General features: G+C 39.3%; 1 protein-coding gene across 2 annotated transcripts in view; it reads left to right on the forward strand.

Moving 5' to 3' along the window:
* The window catches only part of LOC143181118 (semaphorin-1A), a 260,427-nt gene that overhangs the window by 129,953 nt on the left and 103,081 nt on the right, over nt 1-27,393 (forward strand). For both annotated transcript variants that reach the window (XM_076381357.1, XM_076381358.1), the window contains exon 5: nt 11,435-11,605. In XM_076381357.1, the coding sequence (XP_076237472.1) occupies nt 11,435-11,605 (171 nt within the window). The remainder of the gene's footprint in view (nt 1-11,434; nt 11,606-27,393) is intronic.

Genomic DNA, 27,393 nt, shown 5'->3' on the forward strand with positions numbered 1-27,393 from the left:
CGGTATTTATGTCAGCTTCGCTGCATATTTACCTTAAACACGACCGTTTCCTCGCGTCGTATCATCTCCCGCCTTGCCCCGTCAACGTATCCTCGTTCAAACGGGTAATCTAACTGCGTCAATCATCCTGCATGCCGGACACCGCTGTATTCGTCCATTTCCTGGACCGACGTCAGCCGATTCATCTGCAATTCAATTTCTGCCGCGGCGTAGGACCCGAATGAACGTAAGCCCGAATATTAAAGCGGTCCTGGATAATTGAGAGTTGCTGGTCCGGCTGTGGATCCTGGCTAATCACGATGCCGAAAGTTGCTTCGTTGGTTTGTTGCGTTTGACGCGACGATGCTCTACTTGCACACGTGCCACCGCTCCTCGGTCACTTTTTGCCAGACGCGTCTGTCGAGCGTGGTATCTGTTGTAAACTTTGACTCTAGTTTACACGTAGTAGGAGATTCACTGAAATAATATACATGTTTGTCGGTTGCTGGCAATTTCAGGGGTAAGATTAGAGGGATTTCGTTCCAAGTGTTTTATCATGCTGGAAGAGTTTGAGAAAGGTCACGGCACAGACGGTATGCGCGGAGAGGTCACGGAATCGTCAATCGGAACGAATTTCCCGATTATACGGTCACGCTTGGTCTTTCGCAATGACACGCGATCCGAGGGTGTGTACCGCAATTTTTCTTCTAATCGACAATCTCGGCTTGCGGGAACGGTCACTTCGCTTCGTTAGCCTCGATAACTGGCTTCTTGTGCGATGCAATGGAATAGCTATTTAATTATTTCGCGAGCCATATATCTGCGAGGAAGTGCGAATATTTTTTGCTGAAGCTTTCCTTCGTATTCCAATCCTGATTATTCGTGGTACTGTGCTTCTTTGGCTTCAGGGATAAAACTTACCAGGAAACGTTTTAATTTTCCATTCTAAATTAATTTTTCATATGCAAGCTTTCCATTTTTACAATTCTTCAGTTATCTAGTTTTCAAATTTTCAAATATTCAAATATTCAAGTATTTAAATTTTCAAATTTTCAAATATTTAAATCTTCAAATCTTTAAATCTTTAAATTTTAATTCCTCGAACAAAATACCTACGTTACTCCAAAATTGAAAAATATAAATTGCCAAAACTGTACACCTACGTCAGTTGTCCATCAAACATCCCATCAAAAATTAAATTAGAAAACGCAAATATCGTCGATCCCCCATAAATCGCGTTCCGATTTTCGTACGCATGCACCCCCAACTGATTGCATATGTATATACCTTGTATCGCGCGATTTCCATCATTGGAAATATGATGCATTCGTCTGTGCCCATATGTATATACGTCAGTGGATGCACAAAATCCTATGTGCAAACGGCTCGTACATCCATCTGGAAAGCGGTCGAACGATTCCATATCGTTGTTCTTACGCTCGTAGCTTTTCTTCTCCGTTCACCACTTCACGCTGGAATTAGGAAAGTTCCCACCGAAACTGCGAGGGCGGAAGTTCTGAGACCTGGGAAAAGTTTCCAACGGAAGCCGCCTTGGTGATGACCATCGCCAATTCTATGCGAAGGGTTAAAGCCAGCTGTCGCCATGGGGAAATTGAAAAATGTCGCGTCGTTTTTTCCTTCGCGATGGGAAAATCAGGGCCCGTGAGATGATATCTTTATTGGTTCGGGACCATACGCTGCATCTGGGTCACGTTTTGTGGTAATTATGGGGTGAGAAAATGTGTGCTGGTTTGAACGAAGTATGTTAATTAACGAACTTGTGAAACGATGCAAAGGAGGGGTGAGATACTGATTAGTTTCTTAAGTAGGCAATTTCGGGTTCAGTTTGTAAATAATTTACTGCGGTTTTAAAGTGGTATCTAATAGGTATACCTAGCTATTGAATTCGTGGGGATCGCATTGGGAACATTGGAAGGATATTATACATATTTTATTCGAATTCTCATTATATGAGAACAGTATACTTTGATATAATGGGTATTTGGGGTAGTATAAAGTTCAGTGGATTTAATTTGAAAACGTTTGAAAGAGTGACTCGTTAATATAACATCTCAATGGATAATTCAATAAGTTATATCTAATTTATACCATCAGTTGTTTGAGTAATGTGTGAGATATAGACCACATTCAATTGACAGCGATTTATAGCCATTAATAAAGCTGTCTTAATCAAGCATTAACGAGGAGTAGCCCAGAATTGTGGATTCACATTATCTGTGAATAGATAGTTTTATTACTTTTCACATACTGTTAATATTAATAAAAATATAAATCTCGATTGTCTGCCACGTCGCAAATATTTGTCAAAAGAATCGTTTTTTGTCAGTTCGATCAGATTTTAAACCGCGCATAGGAATAAATTACACTAAAATCTCTCACGGGACTAATAATGCCAGAGACATGAATATTAATATCGTTGAACTCCGGCGAACTCTTGCAGTTCGACTTGACAACGGCGGCATCGTCTATAAATGATGGAAAATAAATGAGAAAAAGAATTCCTGTTCGAACAATTAGTGGTGCAGAGGAGAGGGTGAGTAAAGGGCTTCGGCGGTTTATGGAAAACCGCGCACAGGGCAAAAGCGAAATCCACTTTGTAGATATTTCATTGAACACGCTGTAACAAAATCCAGTGAATTTTTTAAGCTTTGAAATTAACAAAAAGTTTGAAACGTTTGAACGCTTCGAATGAAATCTATTTTTGTACGTTCTTCATTAAACTCGATTAATCGAACAGGTTAAAAGACTTAAAATTCTCCATTTCACATAATTTTGTAATGCTTCTTTGTAAGGAGAGACTTTTTTCATCGGATAACATAAAGGATCAAATTAAAAGTTCACCGTTGTGGCTTCCGAGGATATAAAAATATAATAGTCGAAAATTTTTATTAAAAAAGAAACCACGAACGTAGCAAGATACGAAAAGTATTGGATGAACAATGTTTTTCAACAAAACATCGTTCTTTAACTGTCTTTCTCTCCTTTCCTTTGCTGTTTTTCCAGTTGAAACTGCATACGCTTTTTTTAACGAATTACTTTATCTTACGAATATGCATGAAGCTGGAACTTAAGCAACTTCTTTTTTCTCCCGTATGCATAACGCTGATAACTTCAGCGTTCATTTGTGCTGCAATTTCCATGGCGCAGACGATAGTTACGCCCATATTTCATGTTTTCCGACGAATTTATTTGAAGGAACTGAGCTATCGACCGATGAGAGAAATTGAAAAATGCAGATCGCTTCCCCCAACCTCGTGACGAGGAAGCCAATGCAGAGAACCCCGAGGTATCTTTGTTCATTGCGCCAAGGGTGTTTTGCATTGCGAATACGTAATAGTTTCAGTGAACGTTACGTGCCTGAATCGTGAATACCGTTGTATCACGTAACAACAGGCGAAAAGAGAAAAAAATTGCATGGAATATGTAATACGCTATTCTTAATTAGAAATAACAAAAGTTGAATCGTTCGCTGCTTTCGAAGTTTATAGTGTGCGATGCCGATAAGGTATCTTTACTGTCGATTATAATTTCTGGTAGTTAAGATATATAAAGGCGCATTAGAAAAAGATTGATTTATGATAATATAGGCTTATAATTACTTCGATTTTTGTATAAGAATCAGGGCAGGAAGCAATTACTGGTTTTTGTCGCAAATGATGAAACTTGTTTGTTTTGAATATATTCATACCATTTTATTCGAGATACTAACGTTATTGATCTGCAAAAGTAAATTGATAATGAAGCTATTACATTTTTATATAAACTTTATTGCCTTTGTAGATAGTCAAAATTATCGCAGTGGAATCGGAAGTCAGGTAATGGCATTTTATTGCAATAAATTCTAGATAGTATAGATATAATAACCATGCTGATGCAATGAATGTTATCTTTATTACAAATTAAGTCAAATCTAATATCTCTTAAAATTGCCCTTTTAGTCCAATTTTATCTGCAATTAAAACATGTATTTATAAACTATATCAAGACAGAAATGGATCGAGGCATATACCCTAATAGATTGCTGGTTTCAGAAAGCGAACATAAATAATAATTAAATAATCATTAATACTACCCAGTAAAAATGAATACCATTCCACGAAAATGTCACACTTCTTGATAGACACATATAATATATCTTACCTGCTATTAACTCAGTATACTACCATTAAGTGTTGAATAAAGTCACCGATTAGTATTACATTAACGTTCCATCCGGAAGCGTATAGTTAGGAAAGTTTGTCGAAGCTTAAAAGGTAATTAAACGGCGAGTGGCGTCTCGTAAAAATTGTGATTTCAGCCACGGAACCGTAACGTTTCTAATTGTAATAGAAACGAGGCTGGCGAACTCGCACACGTTCCCTGTCCTGTTTAACGAGAACGAAACGACGTACGTGACATTAAAAGGATACAGGACCGTTTTCTTTCGCGCGCGAATCGCCTGATTAACTGCTAATTCGTGCTTAGTGTGCAGGAGTAGACGTGACCTAGCTATCTTCTTGGTGTATACGCTAACCGCTTATGGGTTAATCCACAGGGCTAAAGCAAAGCCGTCCACCGTCCCAGAGAAATTGAAAAGACCGCTTGCCAGATCCTCCCAGCTCTCTAGTTTCGCGACCGAATTATACAACTTCGATCTTTTTTCTTCTGCTTGATTTTACACTTAACGGCCGGAAGATATTAAGCAAAGACAGAGGGCGAAACATACTGCGCGTCCTACCTTCAGAATCAATCGTAAACGGAGTAATGAACACTTTTTCGATCTGTAACGGAAGTCATCTGTCGTGAATATCGTCCATATCGTAAATGCTAATTATCTCTTAAACGGCAGGCTTGGGGTCCATTCTGACGCAAACTGAAATTTCATTACCCTCATTTTATGGCTGTCATATTTTTATGTATATGTATCCTTAGAATGTATCTTGCACGCGGACGGTGACTAGCGTATAACTCCTCTAGTTTTGCATCTTATGTCGTGGCTGGGAGATAAACATTGCATACCGAAGTCAAAGTGGACTTGGAGCCCCCTGGGCGAGGGTTACCATAGTATGCAAAGAGGTTCGCTTCAGGACAAAACGTAATCTTGTAATTCTTGTATAGTGGAAGTTGTTGGACGTTGTCTTCAACATGTTGAACTTTACTTGGCCATCAGGACGAAAACAATCTTCTGGCACCTTCACGTAAAATTTGGTCCGTATTAGGTTTGATAAGTATTTAATACGTGCAGTGTAAAAGTACTGTAATTATCGTATTAGTTTTGTGTTTCATGATATACATATGTAGGTATCACTCACTCATGGGTTCATATTTCTGATTGTTTTTTTACTGTATGTTCGGATGTTTTTTTAGCGATTTTCCAATTTTCCCAATACATAAATAACTTGAGAAAGTGCGCTTTGTTTATTCAGCAAATAAAAAACTTCGCAAAAGGAGATTGAGGATATTCGTGCAATTTCGGACAGACGTGTTTGCGATTCCGAAGGCGATTTTACGCGAGCACGATCCGAGACAAAAAAGTTACCGCATCGAATCATTATTTTCGACTTTATCCTCCGATCGTTGCAGCGTAACTTTCCGTTGGAAGCTGAACTGAAATCGGATGGTACGGTTGCTTGGGTTCGGTAGAAACTTTTCCACTGATTCGAATAATGTCTACAGTTAAATGTATTCGCCTGGAATCTATTTAGAATCGACTATTCTGCCGATGCGATATTTGTGTTCTGCAATGGAAAGAAAACAGATACCAGATTTTCTGGGCTCCACGTTCCTAAATTTACTTTTTGCATCGTATTTGACAACCATTGGTAGCTTCGGATTGCACGATATTTTTTTTTCTATCCGCTGCTGTAACATACTCCCATGTCGAAATGAATTATACAAATGAAACGTCAGAGAATGTCGGAAATTCTACTGGGAACGATATTATGCTCCGAAAACTGAGTGTTCGCAACGTGTTGGACAAAAATGTTGGAGATGAGTCGTCGGGCACAGTGATATTCTTCGTTGCGCGAGTTTGCTTGCGGGTTCGAGCGTGAAACTGACAGAAATTGTGGCCACGCATTTCCAACTTGGAATAAAAGTGTCCACATTCTTTGGAACCCGCATCGTTGAATTCCTGAATCCGTTTTCGTTGTGAAAATTCTGTTAGAGGTTCGAAACGAAAAATTACATTTGCAACCGTGTTTTATTATTATTCTCACAAATACAGTTCCTTAGGTAAAAGTTGAAACTTTTTGTCAATTAAAAAATCGATATAAATGCATCTTGATGCTGTCTTGGATTGCTGTTCACTAAAATTATTTTTTACTGTCGTAGCACAATAAACTAAATTTCGACAATAAATTTCTGCTAACTCGAGATCACGCGATTACGCAACTAAAAAACTGATTTGTTATTCTAGATACAACTAGTAAATTAGTAATCTCTCGTAGTAACTGTCTCAAAAAATGAAATAACTCAGGGGTAACAATGTTATCTCCCAAGTAATTCCATCGTAGCATCATCTAATTAGCATCTCTCTCGCGCATAATGACCTTCTCCAAAAAAGCCTCCAGCATTCGTGAAAGTCGAGCGTAAAAAGAGTGTCTCAGAAGTGGTCGCATTAAATCAACTGAAACCCTCCAGCGTCCCGAAAGAGACACAAGTCTCAAACATCCCCTCGAGTAAACGCATTTCACATTCAATCGCATTTCCAAGGGAAAGAAAGAAGGAAGTTCTTGTCACTTGGTCATTAACTAAAACTCAACGAGGATAGAAGGGAGCGGAGAGAAAGAGAGGGAGGAGAAAACTCAAGTGGCCAGCAGCCCCTTTCGCGGACAGAAATTCAAACAGTCGGGGGCTAACTTTTTCGATAGCCTGGGATCGTTACCCTTTCAAATAAGCAGAGCGTTTCGTATGATCCGTGCGCAGCGAGCGTCAAAGTGAAGTCGGAATCCGACAGAATGTATTCAGTGTCCCAGAAAAAAGTTTCGTAGCGGCGGATAACGGGGCTGGAGCGATGTTTCAAGCCGAATTTATCCGCGGGTTAGAGCGTGAAACCGGCACCAGCCGGAGCCCCGAAACTGTGAAATCGTATTACTCGATGAATATGCAGCACGATTTTGCGGTCGAAAGTTTTCGGTCCGGTTGTAACTCGCGTAACCTGTCTACTGGTGAGCGGCGACGGAACCGGGAACCAGGATCTCTAGACGCATTGTAATTAGTACAAAAACCATGGACTGGGGTGATGCCTGGGCGGGTGGAGGGGTGTAGAGAAAGAGAGAGAGAGAAATGGAAGGTGCGACTGCAGAGAGTGTACATAGAGAGCCATGGCTGTTCCTAAATCACACTCGACCCGAAATCTGCGTTCGACGGCTTAATTGGTTCGCTGCAGTCGCGAGAAAGTGCGGCAAGAAATCACGGTCGAAGCTGGGAATTAATTAGGCATCGAGCACGGGTAAGGTTTAAATCAAATTTAATTGGACAATTCTATTTGCAGATTGGGCAGTTTTGAGCGTGCCCATCGCTGGAGGCTGCCTTAAAGAGTAATTGGTTTCCTTGAACCGGGAACGGGCGAGACTCGCGTCTTCCTGTCGTTATTTATCATTCAGAGGGATTCTGGATTTTTAGGGGTCTATTGGCGCGTGATCGATCAACCTGGGAAATTACAATCGGTGGTTTCGGTGGTTGGTATCTGAAGGGTTGGTTCAGGTTTAACCGAATTATCGAGTCGCATTCGGTTTGTGGATTAGGTAATCCCTATTGGTGGACTGCAGAGAATCTACCTAGTGTTGTTATCGTTGCTGGTATAATCGGCTTTCTTACTGTTACGTAGGGCATTTGAGATGTTCACAGGTAACCGATCTCTTATCATTGGTTTAATAATTGAAGTGCATGAAACAGAACGAAAAGAGTTCTATTGCGAGGAACCACATTATGTCATTGTGAAATACAGTTTCTGGCTGATAAAGTAATCGAATCGGATTGTTAGATTGTGAAATTTAGATAGGGAATTTGATTGACAGACCGTGTCACGTAATTTGATTCGGTACAAAATGATTTTATTTTCTGCCGTGGTGATTCTCGAAATAGCTTCTCAGGAATTTAATAACTTAATCACATCTTAATAAACTAGCATACTGTGAAACGTTTCGGTGATTAACAGAAATATAAAAGCTTAATTGAAGGAAACCAACCAGCAGGAGAGTCTCACATAATGCGCTCTATAAGTGTCGTTTTATTAAAAGGAAATGGGAAGGAAGAATGAAGGAAGTTACGATACACTAAGTGAGAAAATTGATTTATTTCCTATAACTTGCGATACACTGGGGCTACATGGAGCCACTCCAGGGCAAAATTAGATTTCACGGTAGACGAAATTTCTGGGTCGCGAAAAGGTATCGGAATAAATTTTAAAGTAATTTATCGAGACTTTACTGGACCATTTTAGGAAGAGCGAGGGAGATAGAGGGTTTAGATGAAGCTATGAGAGCAACTGAGGAAGGTAATATAAGGATATTAAGACGATAGAGGGAAGTATGGAAGATAGGCAAAAGAAGGAGAAAAAGAATGCCACTGTGGGGCAAGAAACGATGCACGGGACCACCCACGACGACATGTAGGCTGCTAGAGCAAAATACGATCTTAGATAATGCACTGTAACGAGATCAGTTATCGTCGTCGTTCTCGTGAAAAAGTGGATCCCACAAAGCAGTAGCCACTGATAAGATTTACCTTCCGCAAGTAGTAACCGTGCGTCTCGGTCATCCGAAATTATCAAAGGAGAGGAAGTTTTTGGGTCGACCGTGAGCAGTCGTAAAAAGATAGCACGAAACGCTAGCTGCTGTTACACTTACAGCCATGAGAAAAGGCGCGAGAAGGGGTGGGGCTGGATAGCTTGTTCAAGGATTTCTGCTCGACAGTATGCAGCTGCAGTTCCTGTCGTAACCCCGCCACCCTCTCCTTCCCAACAATTTTCAACCTTCCTTCCACCTTGTTCCTCTATCTCTCTCTTCCTCTCTTTTTCTCTCAAGTTGTATCATGCATACACTGGATCTTTTCACGTTTGCCCCGAGCGATTATCTGTCAGTGCAAGGAAATCCGGAATTTCCAGTCAGGGTGAGCGACGTCTGATTTTTGATCGTCCACCGCAGAGAAAATATTTTGTAATAATTACACTCTGGCTTGACAGAGTCTGTTTGCCAATTCGTGGTCGACACAGTCGTTTATTTTCGCTTTTAGATAACGACATTTCCGTTTCCGCGTCGAATTAGAGTGATTAATTTGAATAAACTCTGAATGTTACTTTCTCTCATATTTCAGTGTTATATTCATCTGGCTTTCCACCGGCTATAAACTACAGGGAATTTTAGAACAGTTATTGTTTGCTGCCTTTTTGTTTCGATCCCATTTTATTTTGATATAGCAGGAAGAAAATTATGAATAAACATTTTAAAACCACTCGGAATTGTAACATTGCATTCGGTAAAATTCCGTAATTAAATTATTCATGTGCGCAAAATATCGAAGTTTGCTCGGATAATCCTAGAATTATATTACATGTTCCATTTCGTTTATAATGCATGACATTTTCTGGAGCATGCTGGCATTTTTTGCAGAGCGAAATTCATGTTAAAGTCTGTAGTACGTATACAGTTTTACTACATTTTAAGGGATCTTAGAAATTGTTCGAAGCATATTCATAAATATTATTTTATTCCAAATGTACTATATAATTTTGGATTATGTACTGATTTTTATTCGAACAGAAATCAGCTGGAAAATATTGTGGATCTTCAACCTTATATAAGGAAATGAAACGTTTCTCCTTATTAAGAGAACTAATGATTAGTATCTACTATTCGCTTAGTATTACGAGTCTCAATTTTTTCGATATTTATTGACCCTGTTAGTCGCAAAGATAATATTACGTAATATCACGGAAGAATCTTTTGTAATTCCTTAGATACGTAATTATTTGATGCTCTCGCAGTAAAAACTAGCTATACAAGGAAGTAATCATTTCTTTGAAATAACGAGAACATGTACCAGGTACGTTCAAAAAGAAAATAAATATATTTTCATGTTAAATTACATCGATATTTCCACAGAAATATGTATCCATTATGAGCGATCAAATATATACGTATTCTATTACCAAAAAAAAAGAGCTACGTATCTTGGTTTTCTAAGAACTGCTAATTAACGTTTATCCAAATAAATCGTAATAAAACTATTAAGCATATATCTTATATTATTCAAAGAAGAAAACTATTTTCTATAATCATAATAAAGTATAATAAATCAATACACTTTTAAAAAGGAAATTTGGAAAGGAGAATTTATAACTCTGTTTCAAAAGGACAATGACGTCTGATGCACCGTTATTTTTACTGAAGGTTTTCACGTGGCCCCGTATGATGCTTAACTTCTTTCAATCATATGTAAAGTCAATGACATTCACCTGCATTAGCATGCGGCAATTGAGGATTCAAATAGACGCGCCAAGCGGACGAGAGCGTAATTACAGGCGCTGACGTATGTGCGCGAGAGAGAACGAAAGTGACGCGCGAGTGGAAATGACGCGAAGTGCACGTTCCGTTTGTCAAACGTCTAAAATCAATTGAAATTTGTTGAATTTATATCTGAATCGTGAAAATTTATCAGAAATATCAGACATAATATAATTACGCTCGCGTAGGGAACGTAATCCTGTGAAAATGTGATATAGGAACAGAAAATCACTGCAAAAAATCAAAACTCGGGAACTTATTTTCAACAATGAGGTGAGAGCTATAAAATCATTGTTCGAAAATTGATAGGCTTGGAAATCTTCTACAAGTTTGTTTTGTTTGAACACTTAGCCTTGTCGCGGTCAAAACACTCGTTGGCCTTCAAAATTCCTTGACATTGGATTATTAGTTTCAGTCTGTCTGTCACCTTCGTAGCATTCAGACGCGTGTGATATTTTGTGAGTACATAGTGATAGAAATTCGACGATTTTCATTGCAGCTAACATTTTCATTAAAGTTAGATTACATATACTATGTAGTAACCTCATTTGAATTACATTAGTGCACTGTTATTAGGGGTGGTACATACGCATATTAATATTCGAAATTATTTTCAACATAAAATTGAATTTTAAATTAACATCATAAATTATAATGAATGTCAGAATCATTAATTTCCTTTATGAAACATGCGATTAAATTATCAGGTAATTTTACTTTACAATGCCTCAAATGTGTAATATAACCTCGTTCTTCAAGCCAATGGTTTTTCAATATGGCGTCTTAATTCAGTTTCTGAAATTTCACGATCACACATTCTTGTAAAATGTGCACCATAGGCGTCACAGTGTGATCCCATTTTACAAATGCACAACCTCCTAGTGCGAGCTGGAAGCTGGAACGAAATTAGATTCCAAAGTAACGCTGTTTGATCTTGTTTGTTGCAGAGGTTGCAGTGGTCCAGCAGCGGGGCGCATCGCGAACTTTGTTATCTGAAAGGACGCAGCGAGGACGAGTGTCAGAATTACGTACGAGTATTCGGCAGACAAGGGCCTGATCGATTTCTCGTTTGTGGAACGAACGCGTACAAGCCGCTCTGCAGGCAGTTCACCATCAAGGTAAGCGCTACGGATCTTTTTTAATCGACGGATACGCCAAGGTCGTTCGATAAGTAGCCCTTTGTTTCGAGACACCTGGCTATACCTGCTCGGTGATTCTGAGCGCTGCTGTACCTCTAAGCCCTGATACACACGAGCGACTTTTGTCGTTGCGTTTTTACTATGATTATGTTTGTCTTCCTTGTTAACATAACTGGGAAAACAAAGAAAAGCATATCATCGTCGCGAAATTGCAACAATAAACGTCGCTTGTGTACATCGGGGCTAATTTGAACTACTGGAGCTTATTTGAACATTGTTATACCTTTGGAATAGTTGTTGGGAAGAAATTTAAGTTTAAATTATTATTTTAACGTGGTATTATTTTTTGTGTGAATAGCGTGAAAAAATCTGTACTAGTTGGGTTTTACTCTATACTTCATAATGTTAGATATTTTTTTCTTTGTTGAAAATATTTTCATTATCATTTGCTATTGTTTTCTACTCTATTGACTTATACTCCTGAATAATCCTATGGTATCAGAATTGTCACGTTAGTTTTGAAAGTAGAAACAGTGAACAATAGACAGACCTATGTTAATGCAGACATATTGCATTGCTAACGAATTTTTAGAATTCATTCATTTGGAAATGAAATTTTATTCGGAAGAATTTCTAGCATCCCTTTTTATTTGTGTAGCACGTTTACAGTTTTGTTTTATATTTTTCCGTTTTATTACGAATTCGATCCAAATATTTTACTTTATTTTTACATATAGTTTAAACGTTTAGTATATTAATATAGAATGAATAGATACACTGAAATAAATCGTGACTATTAATCCAATATTTAATTTAGACAAATGAATTTTGATAATCATACACAGTATTGTAATTAATTATAACTAGTTACAAATGCTGATAATTATGTTATAGAGAATGGGTTTTATTATAATCTTCAATCTTAAAATGATTTGTATTATCAGTTTAATATACTAATTATATTCGAATGAAATTAAATTGTAGAAGGAAATGAGTAACATTTTAGATATTACAAACTGAGCAGTAGTAAATTTCTCGGTAAATAATGTTAGAAAGGTAGAATTTAGAGATGATTTATTGCTCGATGCTAAATATTGGTGTAACAAACAGAATGTGTACATAATGCGATTACGCTGCGATAATAATAAGGGAGAACGATACCAAAAGCTACAATCAGATACTCGTCGGTTTACATCTAATACCATTATGGAATGTTTTATCGTTTAACATAACAGGGATCAAATTACTCGAAAAACGATTCGACGCATATTAATTTAACGAACTGTAGCATTCTCAGCGTGCTTTCACGAAATACAAACCGCAATTACCATTCCCAAAATTGTGATCGCTTTTTCCACAGCTTCTAAATTTAGTTTTGCGCATTTCAATATTTTATATATGCCTCTACCTATTTTCTTTTTTAAATTTCGATTTGTCCAATATCGATAGGCAGGATTGTCTGGTGTCGTAAAACAATAATTTATACAACTATGTGATAAAACAGAATTGTATTTATTTTTTGATCGTTTCATACAGTTATGTAGAAAATAACTTCCTGCCTTTCATGTGTGGTCGAATCCTTAACTCAGCGTTACGCTTTAATAATATTTATTGCATTGCGTTTTCGCTTCGACGCGTCACAGGCATCTGTTAAAACCAAAGAACGTGCAACAGAGAGACGCCATGAGATTTTCAAAAGGACTTTTGAAACACGTTAGTTTGAAGAAGCACAGAGAGAAATGGCTTCCGGAAAAAGCACGTCCCAACTTGTAATACACCTTTCTACTCGCGTTTACAGCAGCGTCGAATCGTTCCTCTTCTTTTGTCCTCCTTTTGTGCACGCTTTACGAGCTGCAGCTCTTCACTGCTCGAAGGCACTGTTTTTAATCAGGAATAAAAATAGAAGAGAATCTGTTGATTTCGCCGATCGGCGTAACAATTTACCGAGGATCGTCTTACTTGCCTTTTCCGCCTCGCCTTTTTAAATCTGTCAGGTGAATCTCGGCAACGATCGTGCTCTTTGACGATCTGGTGCATGTGCATGAGATACTGAACGACGAAAAAAACAGTTGAAGTTTACTGCGTTTATATACGATAAGATATTATATACGTTCTGTAAGGTGAATAGTTCGATTTTATTATTTTATTTTCGCATCGCAATTCTGAGTTCTTATTCGTTTCCTGGATACTGTGCCGTAAATAAAATAAATGCATCATACTTTTGTCGTTAAGTTTATTAATAATTGGGAATATCATTAAGTATTTTATTTACAATTCTATTTATAATGAAGCATTCTAATTTGCCTTGTTATTTTATACTGCCATTTCATTAAATTGTCAAGGGATTGATTTTTATTGTCGCAGACGGTCGCTCCATGCGAAAATTATGTCGTGAATTAATTGAAAATCGGCCCATGCGTCGAAGCTCAACGATTACTCTATACCTGTCGTTTTATCGTATTATTGCGTGGGTAATTTTTGCGTCAGATTTTCGCGATATTTCGTACGATTATTAATAGCTTGTCTTTGCCAGGGAATTATAATTTCATTCATCTTTATGGGGATAATAAAATATATCGCTACAATTATTGCTGAATATTGGACGAGCTAAATTCGAGTATAAAATTTCATGTTTTTATATTTGTTTAAATATGAAACGAAACTCTTGCATACAAACTGGTATTTATGTTTCGTGTAGTTCTAGAAATTCTACATTTATATCTAGAGTTGTCTTATTCTACTGACACAGCTAGTGTAGGTACGCTGCAGTAGAATAGGACCCAAGTCAGACACATTTCACGCGAACTTCACAACATTTCTGCAACGATTAATAATTCTGACACGAAGCCTGAAACGCAATACCGTCATTTTTTATTTTCATCTTAATTTAACTTACTACGTAGAACCACCCCCTAAAATTTTGAACACCTGTTGTCAAGCACTTCATACACTATTTTACATCTTAAGTATAATATCTCATTTAAAAAATTATATGAAAGGAGAAAAGTCGACAAATTCACGCGCAGTTCAAGAACTTCCACTCCGCCCATGCACCCCTCTCGAACCTAGCTTGTCTATCCACACCGAGCGTCAGAGGGTGGCGTAAATCCAGCGTAAACTTCGCTGTAAATAAATCGTAAGACTAAGATAACTTCTTTATGCGATCATCGAACGCGCAACGACGGCCAAGTCCGGCGACTGTAACGGAAACACGCGGGGGTGGCGGGTGGCGCGGAGGCGTCGCGGCGCCCAGCGTCTTAATAATGGCACGTCGTGGAAACGCGCCGTCATGCCGACGACGGGGTGGAGAATAGCAGAGCAAAAGGAGAAGACGAAAAGTGGCATGAACTCGTGATTTATCTAGTCGCGTATCCCTCTCTTTCTCGTGATCCCGAGCAAACAGAGGCAACCCTCTCTCGGTATCTCTACGCGCTCGTGTGCATCGAGGCCCTGTGTTTGACGCGTGTGCACGCCCGACCAGGACCTCGCTAAGTGACATTTTAAAGGGAAAAAGAGATAAGACTGTACGAACGAGCTTTGATGCATGCTTCGCGGCTATTACAGCGGGCTATAATTTAGCGACTACAGGGTCGAGAGCAGAGACGCCTAGACCCCCAACATCTCTCTAGCAACCTGGCCGATTTATTCGGTCACGATGGACGTAACGACGTTCGAGGCATAATGTCGTTATCTTCGTATATTAGACTTCGTTATTTTTTCGTGTCGCGTGCACCAGGTGCAAAGAGAGAGGCAGGAAGAATGTATGGAAGGTCCTGGGGACAATGTTCTCGGGTAGCTTGCAAGCGGAACGTAATTACGGAAACGTAGCGATCGACGGTTTTATAGAAAATCGAGATAAGAGAGTGTACGTGCTAGGATGCATGCTTCGCACCTATTACGCTGGATTATACCTTCGTAAATGGAGTGGCAGGCGGGCTCTGAAGTATTTACCACTATTTTTCCATTATGGCTTGATTGACGACAAAAATGGTGGGTTGTTCAGAGGCAGTTGATGAGGACGAGATTTCTGTTCCTGTTCTATGCATAGCTGATTTAAGCTGGCGATTAAACTGTGCTGGCTTAATTTTATCTAGCTTTTCCTGTGATGAGTATTTAAATTTAGACGCTGCAGACTAGTGGTATGTGCTGATCGAAGTTAAAGAAATTTTATTTGATTATTTCTCCTGTCGTTAATAATTTTCTATGTATATTAGAATCTTATCAAGAAGTACTTGACTGGGTACTTCAGATATTACTTTAACGATACGATGATAATTCCATTTCCTTTACGTGATCTTCGAATCAGAAGCCACTCTTAAATTTAGAACTTCATTAACACTGTACTATACATAGCTAATTCACATGCAGTTAATCGTAACGGTGAAAGGAAGGGTCACGAACGAAACTCTTTCGGGTGTAACCTATCGTATTGCAGGATGACCATTTGGTAGGAAAACTCGTCGGCGTGCAAGTAGTGGTAACACGTGAACCGATATCCGCGAGAGAGCGGGAATGGACCGATCGAAGGGACCGAATGAAACGTCTCATTCTCACGTGAGCGTCAACGTGTCACGTATCGGTCGTTTACTCGAATGTCTTCGGGAAGTCCTCGTGTAATCAATCGAGGGCGCCTCTCAGTCGCCTTCCTGCGGCCTCTCGTCGATGAAGTATTGTCGAAAGTCTTCGACGAGGTGGTCGGTGTCCCCTTTCGACATCGAGACACCCTATTATCTCCAGTGGCTATTGGCATTAGATCAGTTTTGCATTCACGATTCTTCTTCGAAGACTCAAGATAGCTAACACCTGCAAAATATTTATTGAGAACTGGGAACTGGATACTCCATTTCTTCGTAGTAAAAAGGAAACCAAAATAGTTGAGATAAAAATGTCGAAGAATCTTTTTATTCGTCTTGTCTGGTTAGATCCATTAATGCGATAATATCTTAGGAACACAATCCTTTCCAGAAACTTGATTCATTATTTTAAAACATACTAAACTCCGCAAGCTGTTTTTCATAGACTTTTCCACGCAGACGTCCATAACTTTCGTATTACTAGTTTTTTCACGTCGCATCTCGACAATTTTATTTCCGTGCCGGGCGTCGTTAGAGTCTCATCTGCTGGCCGGGAGAAATCAACTGAGGGGTCGGGGGATTCCGTAAAATCGATTAATTAAGTCAATACGGTCCGGGATAATGGAAGAAAGGACGAGGGAGCGGCGGGAACAGTAAAGAAATTATTAAATGGGAAGTGATTGAAAAAAGTTGGGCGAGGGAAATGGAATTATATTCGTCGGTGAAGAATATCATCGGGGTTCGCGTTGGCGCGTGCGCGAGAACGAGACGGCACCAAAATTTAGATCGAGCGTAATCCGATTTAATCTGTTATCGGTTTTCCATCGTCGATGTAAACGTCATCGGAAAGTAAAACGTTTAGTTCGAATGGTGTACTCAAAAATGTAGAATTTTGACGGAAATCTGCAATCTGTTATATTTAGAATTTATTTTGGATCCTATTTAAGCTACCATTTATGGGACACAGTAACAACATTATGAGTATACATTTAACGGGGCACATTAATCATTGTCCTGAGCTATGAAGGTATTGTTCGGGACATGAAAGTATAATGCTATAGAATAGTAAAATAGCTGATCAACAGGGAGGCAACAGAGCAATTTCAGCATGAAAAATTGAGGGTCGAAATGGAAAGATTTCGCGATATTGGTTTACGAATAAGTTATACACTACGAATTGGTACGATGTTGATACTGTACGTTCTCGAAGGAGAAGAATACAGTAACTTAATTTCAGCACAATATCCTGTTATCAGTAGGTATATAATAATTTTGTCTCGTGGTTGTACAACTCGGTTGGAGAACTTGAACCGACAGCTTCTGGAGTTTTAATGAAAGACATCATTTTTTCATTTAATAAGAAAAGTTGGTTATTTTCTCCTCGTCGCAGTAATCAAACATTGAATCGCGTAATTAGATAGCGGGAATTTCCATTTTTCAGAGTTTGAACCCAACAAGTTATTCGCACCTTTTTATTTCAGTTACATCGAGGAATAGCTATTTAAAGTTTAAAGTTAAAATGTCCTATAATTAAAGCGTAGAATAGCCTAAGTAATATCGTACACCTCCCATCGGAGAATTCAGGCACTTTTTCCATAACCAAGAGAGACGCTTGAGATTCTGTCGTCGACAGAAATAGCCTAAATTCTTGAAATAGTCGGTGACTTAGTATGGATCGTTTTGTCGAAGTTTATCGGAAATATTCAGCGGCCTGAAGGTGGAGGGACGTGCCTTTTCAGCGGCTCTTGGGGTGCACATCGAAAACCCGCAGAGCATCAGGCACTGATCCGAGCTGTCGTTGGGCGCTTTATCGGAAGCCTAATTCTCACGTCCAGCCAAAAGAAAATTCGAGGGGGTTGGTGTATTCGGGTCACGTGGCCCGATATGGCTTCCGAATACGAGCCCGCACCTTTGGTCCATCCTCTCGCTCCTTCTCCCTTCTTTCCTCTGCCCGCACCTTTGCTTTCTTTCCCTCCTTGTTTTCGTCTCGAGTCCTTTGCGAAAGAGTCGACGGCTTCTTCTGCAACGTGGATCCACGTTCCTCCCCCTACTTTCCGGTTACTTCCTTCCTTCTTCGAGTGTTCTGGAGTTGGTCCAATGTTCCTTCCTACCTGGCCGGTTTCCTTCTCCAAAATTCACCTCTTGTACACGAAAAGACGAGCCCTTGGCGTCTGTAGCCCGCCACTCCCAAATCATCCATTTCCATAGGAGCCCCTTTAACCTCTGCAGTGCTTTCCTTCTGATAGTTTTCTGCTGCTACCCTCTCCCCCTGGTTGACGCGCTCGGTTCATTCATTTCAAGGCATTCTTTTCTGCTCAGGCTTTCGTTCCGCTTCCATTATTGCTTCCTTTTTTCGTGGCTTCGAATCAGCTTCGACGAACTTTCTGCTCTTTTCCTTCTATTTATATCCGGCTACCATTTCCCCACGTAATTTGCCGACGTTGTTCTTTGCCAACAGGATAGAACTTTGCCGATATTCGTTTTCATATTTCTCTTGCGGAAGTTGGTCTCGCGTCTGTTGCTCAGGGAATATTCGATGCGTGTTTCAAACGTCAGTTTTTCGGTAAATCCATTTCCACGAGGATCGTTCAACTTTACCTACGATTCCTACTTTCCATTTCCTTTTACTTGTTTTCTCGCTTCACGCTCCTTTCTAGCATCGTCGCTCGCTCATTTTCAGTAGTCGCTTTTCCAATTCCTCCTAGACTTCCCCGACCAGTCGTCTCTTCAGGATCCGAAGTATCTTGGAATTTTATTTTCTTGTGGCGAAGATACTTTGGTGAGAAGTCACGGAGCATGATCTTTAATAATTTAGAGCAATATTCTAGGAATATTCATTTTTGAAATTTGTATTTGAAAATATTTTTACCTGCTATTTTCAATTTAAATGTATGTAAAATTTAAATTTGAAAATATCGTTTTTTTTCGTTTGAAAATTAACGTACACTTCAGAAATTCCCAGAAATAGTATAACAGAAAATTTCTTGAGTCGCTCTTTTTTCGCGTTCTTATTACACTTAGAAGCTTTCTAGGCGATTCTAGTCCTCCGAAGGGGAATAGAAGAAGTGAACTTTCATTAGCTCTTTATTTGATACACAGTTTTAAAGCAACCCCCTTAGGTTCCCTCTGATTTTTCATATCTCGTTTCCTCGCATTGTTTCCGCTTTGCCGCCTCTTCGACCGAGCCAGCTTTTCGGTTAGTCTTTTCCCCTTGTTTACCCGACGCTCCTCTTTTATGCTGTTATGAGTTCCAACTTATTTTTCCCTGTTACTTTTGCTGCTTTCCTTGTCGAGTATCCTGCAGTGGAAACTCGCTGCGACTCTTCTTACCGCGGAAACAATCTTCCGCTTCGAAATTACAGCTTCATTCCCTCACGGCTCCTTCGTTTTACATATTTCCCTAACCACCAGTCTCTTCCGCTTCGATTCAATATCTCCTTCCTCGCGGAACCAGAAAAAGCCAGTTCAGCTTCTCCACATTAGAGATGTCGCATGTGCAGTGCACCAGTTCGAGCGACTATTTAATTTGTACGAGTATCGCGAGTTATTCGTACTTCGCCGCTACGAAGTTGCCGCTTTTTCAGTTTCTGTAATCTTCCGTGTCGTGTTCTCGAAGCGTTTCAACTTTGCCTCCGGTAAACTCTGTTGATACATCTGCGTCATTTGCTCTTTCCGCAACGCAATTCCCGCGCATTCGTTCCATTAAAACTTGAGCCACTTCCTACTTATCTCCTATGCAATAGGTCATGATAGAAGGTACAATTTCTACGGTGAAATAAATACTAAAACATGATAGCTTTTTTTATATTTCATTCTATGTAATGACGTTCACTACGAAGGTTCGATTAATCCAATATTCTGACATAGTCTCTTTTTCTCTGGTCCTTTTGCGTTACGCTGCTCTACGTTCGTTATTTCATTACATGAGTTTCGTTATAGCCTGCTCCTCTTTATTCGCTTCGTAATTTGACGCTACGTGCATGCAATGCTTCCAATATTTGACACTGAAACCGTCCCTTGGCTCGACCCTTTCATTCTTCGTTTTCGCGTGCTGTTTGATATCATATTCCCGAGGGAGCCGTTGTTCCGTGTGCCTGATAATGTTGCACTCACATATTCGGAAGCTTGTAATGAAGTGTCTTCCTAATGGTTGCAACTCAGTATGTATAACGTGCAATTTAAATCCTCTGGAACACTTTTCTGTACATTATGCAGTAAATTTTGAATACCGTTGAATTTTAGAGGAACGATACCTCAGAACGTTGCTATCTGTGTCATTGGTAAATTCAACGAAAGTAGTTCGACAAGTGAAGTGTTTATAGGTTGCAAACATTGTTAACATCTGCACTGTCTTGAAGGCAGCTTCAAGGAATTGTTAGGAGTGTTTTACTGAAGACGTTCTTGGCATTGTGTTGCGTGATGGGGAACGTCGTCATTGTGTTTGCTGAAGACAGTCATCGGGTAAGATTAACATCGGTTCGAGTTGGGGTCAGGTTTGCTTTAAATCTTACGTAGATCTAGCTGTAGATTAACAGGTCACCGGTACTCCATTGTTTTCTTCTATTCCTAACTCACCTTAACAAATATTACTTTCGTGGCGTGTTAGAAAGCTATCGATTTTAATTAGTGAAAACTGCATACTGAAATATAAAATTGTTTCGATCTAAAACTACTTGCTTTATAGCCCCTTCCGGGAAGTTTGCATCAAAATTAATTGACACAGAATTCAAAATTGAATGAATAATTTATCGAACAATTTTTCTACTCCATCTTCTTGATTAACTTCATTAGCATAATCCTGTTCAGAAACGTGACTCGCTGCTATGAAGCAAGAGATTATATTCTCGCTATTTCAAGTTAATCACAGAATACCATCATCTGATATATTTTCTACGCTTCTAACTTTCGTATTAAGTAGTAGATCTATGTTTGCATGGCATGACTCATCTCGACCTCTATATCTCGAAACACACCTACTTACGTGTAATAAAAATATTTCATGACAGGGTCGGGGTGTGCTCTTTCACTTAATTCGCGATTGTCGGTCGTGAAATCGAAGGAGCGTATTGAATTGCGAAGACATAAAGCGAATAGAAAGCTGGAAGAATCATCACAGTTGACGGTGTATTGTTGTTGCTTCGAATCTTCTTCTTGTCCGGTGGATCGAGTTGTTGATCGAAGAAATCCGTTTTCCATCATACGCCGACCGTGTACAGTATCCTTTCAGCCCTATAGGTCATCCATGGCTCTATTCTAGCAACGTATTGCCCCCTTATTTCATTCTTTGTCCAAGGCGATCCCGATACAACGATCGTTTCAATTCCGTTTCCCCCGATTTTCATTTTCAGTCCCAGTTTTTTGCAATTCAAAGCTCGCGTGACCCAGAGGACAGGCAATAACTTACGTTCCCGATGCCGTCCGATTGACCTTTATTCAGATCTATTTTCAATCTGGAACCTCTTGCGAGTGGTAGTCGCCCGATGAGCAACTTCCTCCTCTCCAAATGTATTTATTGAGCCGATCTGATCGGGGAAAGTTGATACACGAACAGAAGGGTAAATGTATGATCCCAGGCCAGATTCTCGAGTATTCGAGTATCAAAGGTAATACCCAAGTTGGCGTTCCAAGTTTCAAGGGGATACGAAAACTGATGGACGCAATCGGATTGTTTGGCGCTGCTTTCGAGCCAGCCTTTACCTATTTGTTATTCATCGATCCACCTACGGAGAGTGTCTGCAAACTGAGGGCAATGCATTCTTCGAACTCGTCGACTCCCCTTGGATTCGTACATTGGATTCTGTAGGATCGTCATTTAACATGTTACTCAGAATTCATTCATTTTTTACGAAAACACCGAATTGATGCTTCTTTCCTATTCTATCAACAGTATTTATAGAGTACAATAGAATACCTGAATTGTTAATTCTGTCTTTTTTAAACATATACTTTGTAGAATATTCATAGATATTCAAATGTAGAAGGCGCGGAGAGGCTCAAACGATTAAACTGGGACCCATAAACAACGCTCGCTAGAGCTATCGATGATACTTGCTCGGTAATCGCTCTTATCCCTCTAAATCGTAGTTCAGCCGCGTTTGAATGTCAATATTCTAGCGCTCAGCGCACCGTTGCGTCGCTTTCTTCCTCTTACTCCATCTTGTTCGATTCTCTCTTACCCTCTGTTCCTGAGGGAGCTACCGGCAGAATAGGAAAACGTGGTGTAGCGGAACAGCACACATACAGACTCTATTGTTCTGGCATATCAACGCACGTCAATGGAGTCCTCCTAATATTTTTCTCTCATTTCCTTGCTCGAATGTCGGGAATCCTATCGAATATTCGTTTGAAGTTAACCAGTTTCCATTGTTCCAATTCGAGGCTCAAAGGAGCCTGTGTAAGCTCTCTCTACCTTCGCGCGTCTCTTCCCTTTCCTCTTGTTTCGACTTGTACGGTCGCAGTTCTCCCGAGGGAGTTGTCGGGTCGAATACTGGTTGGCCCCTTCTTCCACAAGTGTATACGTACGATGAATCGCGCGACGAAGATTCTTCATACCGTCGCGTCGTGCCATATTTCTCGACCTATCTCTGAAGAATATTACCTTTTTCGGTTCAACCACGCGACTACCTCCGTGTCTGCATTAATTTTCTCTTCTTTGAGAGGCTATCGCTCCACCACCAATTTGTAACCAAATTTCTTTTTCGTCTTTGAGCGTTATTTGCGTGCAATGTGGACAGACTTCATCTGCACGATACATATAAAAATCGTGGCAATTAGTGGTGGCTTGTAACGACATTGGTGTAAGCTGTAGTGTATCAGAGAGGTCTAATTACAGTTACAAATGTTGCAAATTAAAGGTTAACATTTTGCAGTTTCGTATGTCACTTTAGACATTCGAGACGCGTAAAATTGCCTTCAGAACTGTTGCAAAATTGTTTTCACAAATGACATTCAAAAAACACGTTCTGGAAATTGTATATTTAATGCCTCATGCAACATTGTCAGCCGTGCTTGTGATTAATTCATTTCCTGCACTGGGTAGAAAATTTTAATTAAGTAATTGTCGTCATTCAGAAAAATATTTGGACGGGAATAATATATGTATATATATATACATTTCTTGAAGTAATCGTCTGCATATTTCGCCGCCAACTCGTGCATCGATTTTAAAAGTTGCTCGTGCCTCGTTACCCTGACATTGTTCGCGGCGAGTTCGTGCGAGAACTTTTAACAATTTTATGAAACATTTCCCAGGAATTACGTAACTCTAATTTCCCCGTTTTACCGTTTCCTCCTTTTTTTTATTCCCTGTACGAGCATTTCCCATGCATCTTGCCGCGTTCCTTACCATCGCATTCCAGCGGGAATTATCGTGCAAACACCACACCTCTTTCTGGTTCGCGTGAAACGTATACGCGAAAGCCTCCCTCGGCGGTTGCTCGTTGCATTCATTGTTGGGCTGCACTTACAACAGCGCCGGCTTTTCCCTCTCTGAATTGTACTTTCTTTAATTCCACATTAAAAGCTTCATCAAATATTCGCGCGTTTCCGGTTTTATTCCCTTTTTTTCCGCCACGTATCTTGCTCGACCCCTGACTCTTTTAATATTCCGTCGTGTATCCCTGTGGGAGCACTGATCTACCCTTTCTCGTATACACGTGTACGCGATCCTCTGTGCATTGATGCTGTTCTCTCTACTTTCAATATATAAAGTGGCTCGTGCAATTGAAGGGCTTATTTTCAAAGCGTCTTAAGGGATTACATACACCCGAACGCTTTGAAAAAATCGGTCTTTCTTGTTCCTATTTCCTCTGAGCGTAAAGCCTTGATAATATTTTCTTAAAATATTCCTCTTTGGTTGTGGGAAAATCCTATTATGCATTGTTGAGAGATTGTACTTGTTTTTCAACACATTTTAAAGAGTGAGAGTTTTAATGCATATTTATTACTTGTTTAAATATTTCCGGCAGTGATTATTTTCAAAATAGATCTCGTAATTTCAAAGAAGATTCTAAAGCCAGAGGGTAAATTATTCATTGTTTTACCGTTTTATTCATTAATATTAGAAACAACTTCCTCATATTCTTGGAAAGTTAGAAAGGTTTTGAAAGGAAGGAGGATAGTGTGCATGAAAATTCATTAAAACAGAAAATTCATAAGAAAATCAGGAGCACTTTCTTACGTTATACAACTTTCTGCTACAGTCTCTTTCTTCAATCTTCGATTATATACGAGATAGAAGTTACTTGAATCGCGTGACTCGTTCCTTATGTATACATAGTCACCTCTCTTTTCAGAGGCATGAAAGGTTCGATGAAATGTCGTCACAACTTACCCGCTCTTAATTTCTTTCCATTCTCCGCGTTCTCCTTTTCAATCTTCGCGCTTCACTATCCTTATCTCCTCGCTGGGCCCCTGAGCGTCGTATTCCATGGGGATGTTACTCACGAGCTGCCCTTACTACCTTCATAAAACACATATAAAAGGGAACCTCTTATTATTGTAGGTTTTATGTATTCCATTGCTGCATTGTAGATTCTTATTTTACCACGATAAGAACCACGCGAAACATTTTTATCGATTGGTAATTGTACCTCAACGCTTCCATGTTTCACTTTTATTACGCAAATTGCCTTTTTTCTCCCTTTTTTCTGTTTCATGATTTACGAAACACATTTGATCACAAATATGCACGGTTTTTAAATGTTCTGGAAACGAGCACGTTGTCGAGTTTTTTTTTTTCAAATGAAAAGAACAATGAGATTTTATTTAAAACTGATGTGTTTTCTACCTGCTCGTATTAAATGTGAATATTTGCGAGAGAAATTTGACATTTGAAGTTTTTATAAGCGAAATGCATATGGAAGATTCTCACGGACACGCTCACAGCTTGTTGAAATATGTTTGGAAACGTGCGTGCGGATGGGTCATGTGGCGCGGCTAGAAGGTTAATTTGCACAAGATGGATTATATTCGCGGGAGTGGACGGAACAGAGATGCAAGTGAAATTTAACCAAATATTGAATTTCTACTTAAAAGCCATGTAGACTCACCCCAAAAAACTTAGTGGCGCAGAGGTATCACTGAATTCCCAACCGCTATCTAGCCGTTCGTATACAACAGTAGGCCAACATTTTATACAGGTCGCGGTTAACCAAATCGCCTGAACTTTTTTTTCTCGAAGAATAAATTATGCAGCATTTAAAGTTTTAAGGGATCGCTAATCTAATGGAATAATCCTGGTCAGAAGCTTGGTCTGTTGCGAACATTATTCGGTATAAAACAGTAGAACCACTGTGAATATTAAATGTTATTTATTATTAACGAACATCCAGCTTCTATGTTTCATAGATGTTTTTGAACCATTAAATAGTATTTTAAGCGACAAAGTTATTCCAGTTATTCACAATCTACTTAGAATAATTACGAAAATGAATTAAAAACAATTTCTTTTAAAGGTAGAATCATTGCCAAAGTGATAGAATTTTTAACGAATCTAAAATGGCAGTGCCCCATTAGAAAGTAATTTTTCTTTAAAATATATTTTCCATTTTAGTCTCAAATTTCGAAAAATAATAAATAAAATTAACATTGTTTGAAGGACTATCGTGCATGCAATTATGAAATATCTATTTAAAATTGCAATCTTTTGCTCTCGCTGCATACGTATCACGCCGCAATATGGAGTTTGTTGTAAATCGAGGAAGAACGAGCGGTATAAGCTCTTCTCTAGTTTCACTCGAATTTATTCTATTCGGATCGGTGTCAGACGAGATCCCCTTTATAGAACATGAAGGAGGGAGGAGGGTGGCTTCTCCGCTTGCACAGAATGTATGGTCGATTGTCGCAACGTATCTACGCACGTTACGCTCGAGTCCGTACGCCCGCAGCCGGTGTCGAGTTTCGAGGCTGCACGTAGCCCATAGGTGCAACTGCCACTGACCTCCCTACGCAATTGCATGCAGGTTATACGGCTAATGTGAAATGGCAAGTGGCAGGCCTCTACCGAAACTCCGTCACAGACCGCTCGCTCGTAATCAGGAACAGACGGCTCGAGCCAGTGGAAATCGCCGATCATGAACAGCCGTGATTTTTATCGCACAGAACGTGATTTACGGGGAACGTTTACGCCGCTAATTCTGACTTTTGTCTCCTTTACACATGTACACTGCCGACAACTTCGGATCACGTGCATAGGAATTCTTCTTCGATGGTGGTTGAAATTTTTGTTTGTTTTAGCGGGACTAAAAAATGAATATACAGTTGTGAGTATTCGAATGTGGAACAATGAATGTCCTAACAGGGATTATAAAATTGTTACATTTTCCTGTTTTTTCTGCCGGTTTTACTGAGTTTCTATGTAAAGCGGGTACGTGCTGTGATTGTTGAATTTCATATTTTTCGGTATTTCATTTTCTGCTTTCAATAGAATGAAAACTAGAAATTTTTGCTTTCAGAAAATTGGCTACTTACTCGTACGCGTTAAAATATGTTTGATGTATGGTATTTGTTAGGAAATTAATAATGGCAAATTAATAATGCTTAACTGCGCGTTATTAAAATGAATAAAGACCTTGATATTAATACTGCGCAGCGTATTTGTGCATTCTAATTTGATGTCACAATTAGAATAATTAATTGAGAATGTATAATTTTCCTTGTATTATACTGAAGCTTCGTATTTCAGGTCATGAAATATTTCACGCGTAAAAGAGAAACAAAAAGAATTGGTATTTTAGCATACGTTTTAACACCTAGTTCGTGACACTAAATAACAGATTTTCCATCAATATATCAGTTCAACGAAAAAAATAAAAATATATCAAAAACCACTGCAAAAATCGTGTCGAATGTAAAGGGGATTTAACGTAACAGACTTTTTTCACACTTTATCTTTGTGTAGGTGATATCTATAGGGCATTCACAACCCTCTGGCTTACATTTCATGCGCGTGTATAGGCTTTATCAACGTTACCAGACATGTGTCAATACAATCGAGTATCAAAACCGGTGACTCCAGAGTTGCAATAAATTTTCATTGAAATTTGTATAAATTCATAGACATGACGTTTTCCCTTTACATCGGCGGCATAATATGATAAGCAAACAGGACCAGCGATAATGGAAAAATCAAACAATAATGGGTAACAGTGCGAATAGAGAAATGACTGGTTACCAACAACAAAAACAACGCAT

This window comes from Calliopsis andreniformis, chromosome 6 (assembly GCF_051401765.1).
Source record: "Calliopsis andreniformis isolate RMS-2024a chromosome 6, iyCalAndr_principal, whole genome shotgun sequence".
NCBI lineage: Eukaryota > Metazoa > Arthropoda > Insecta > Hymenoptera > Andrenidae > Calliopsis > Calliopsis andreniformis.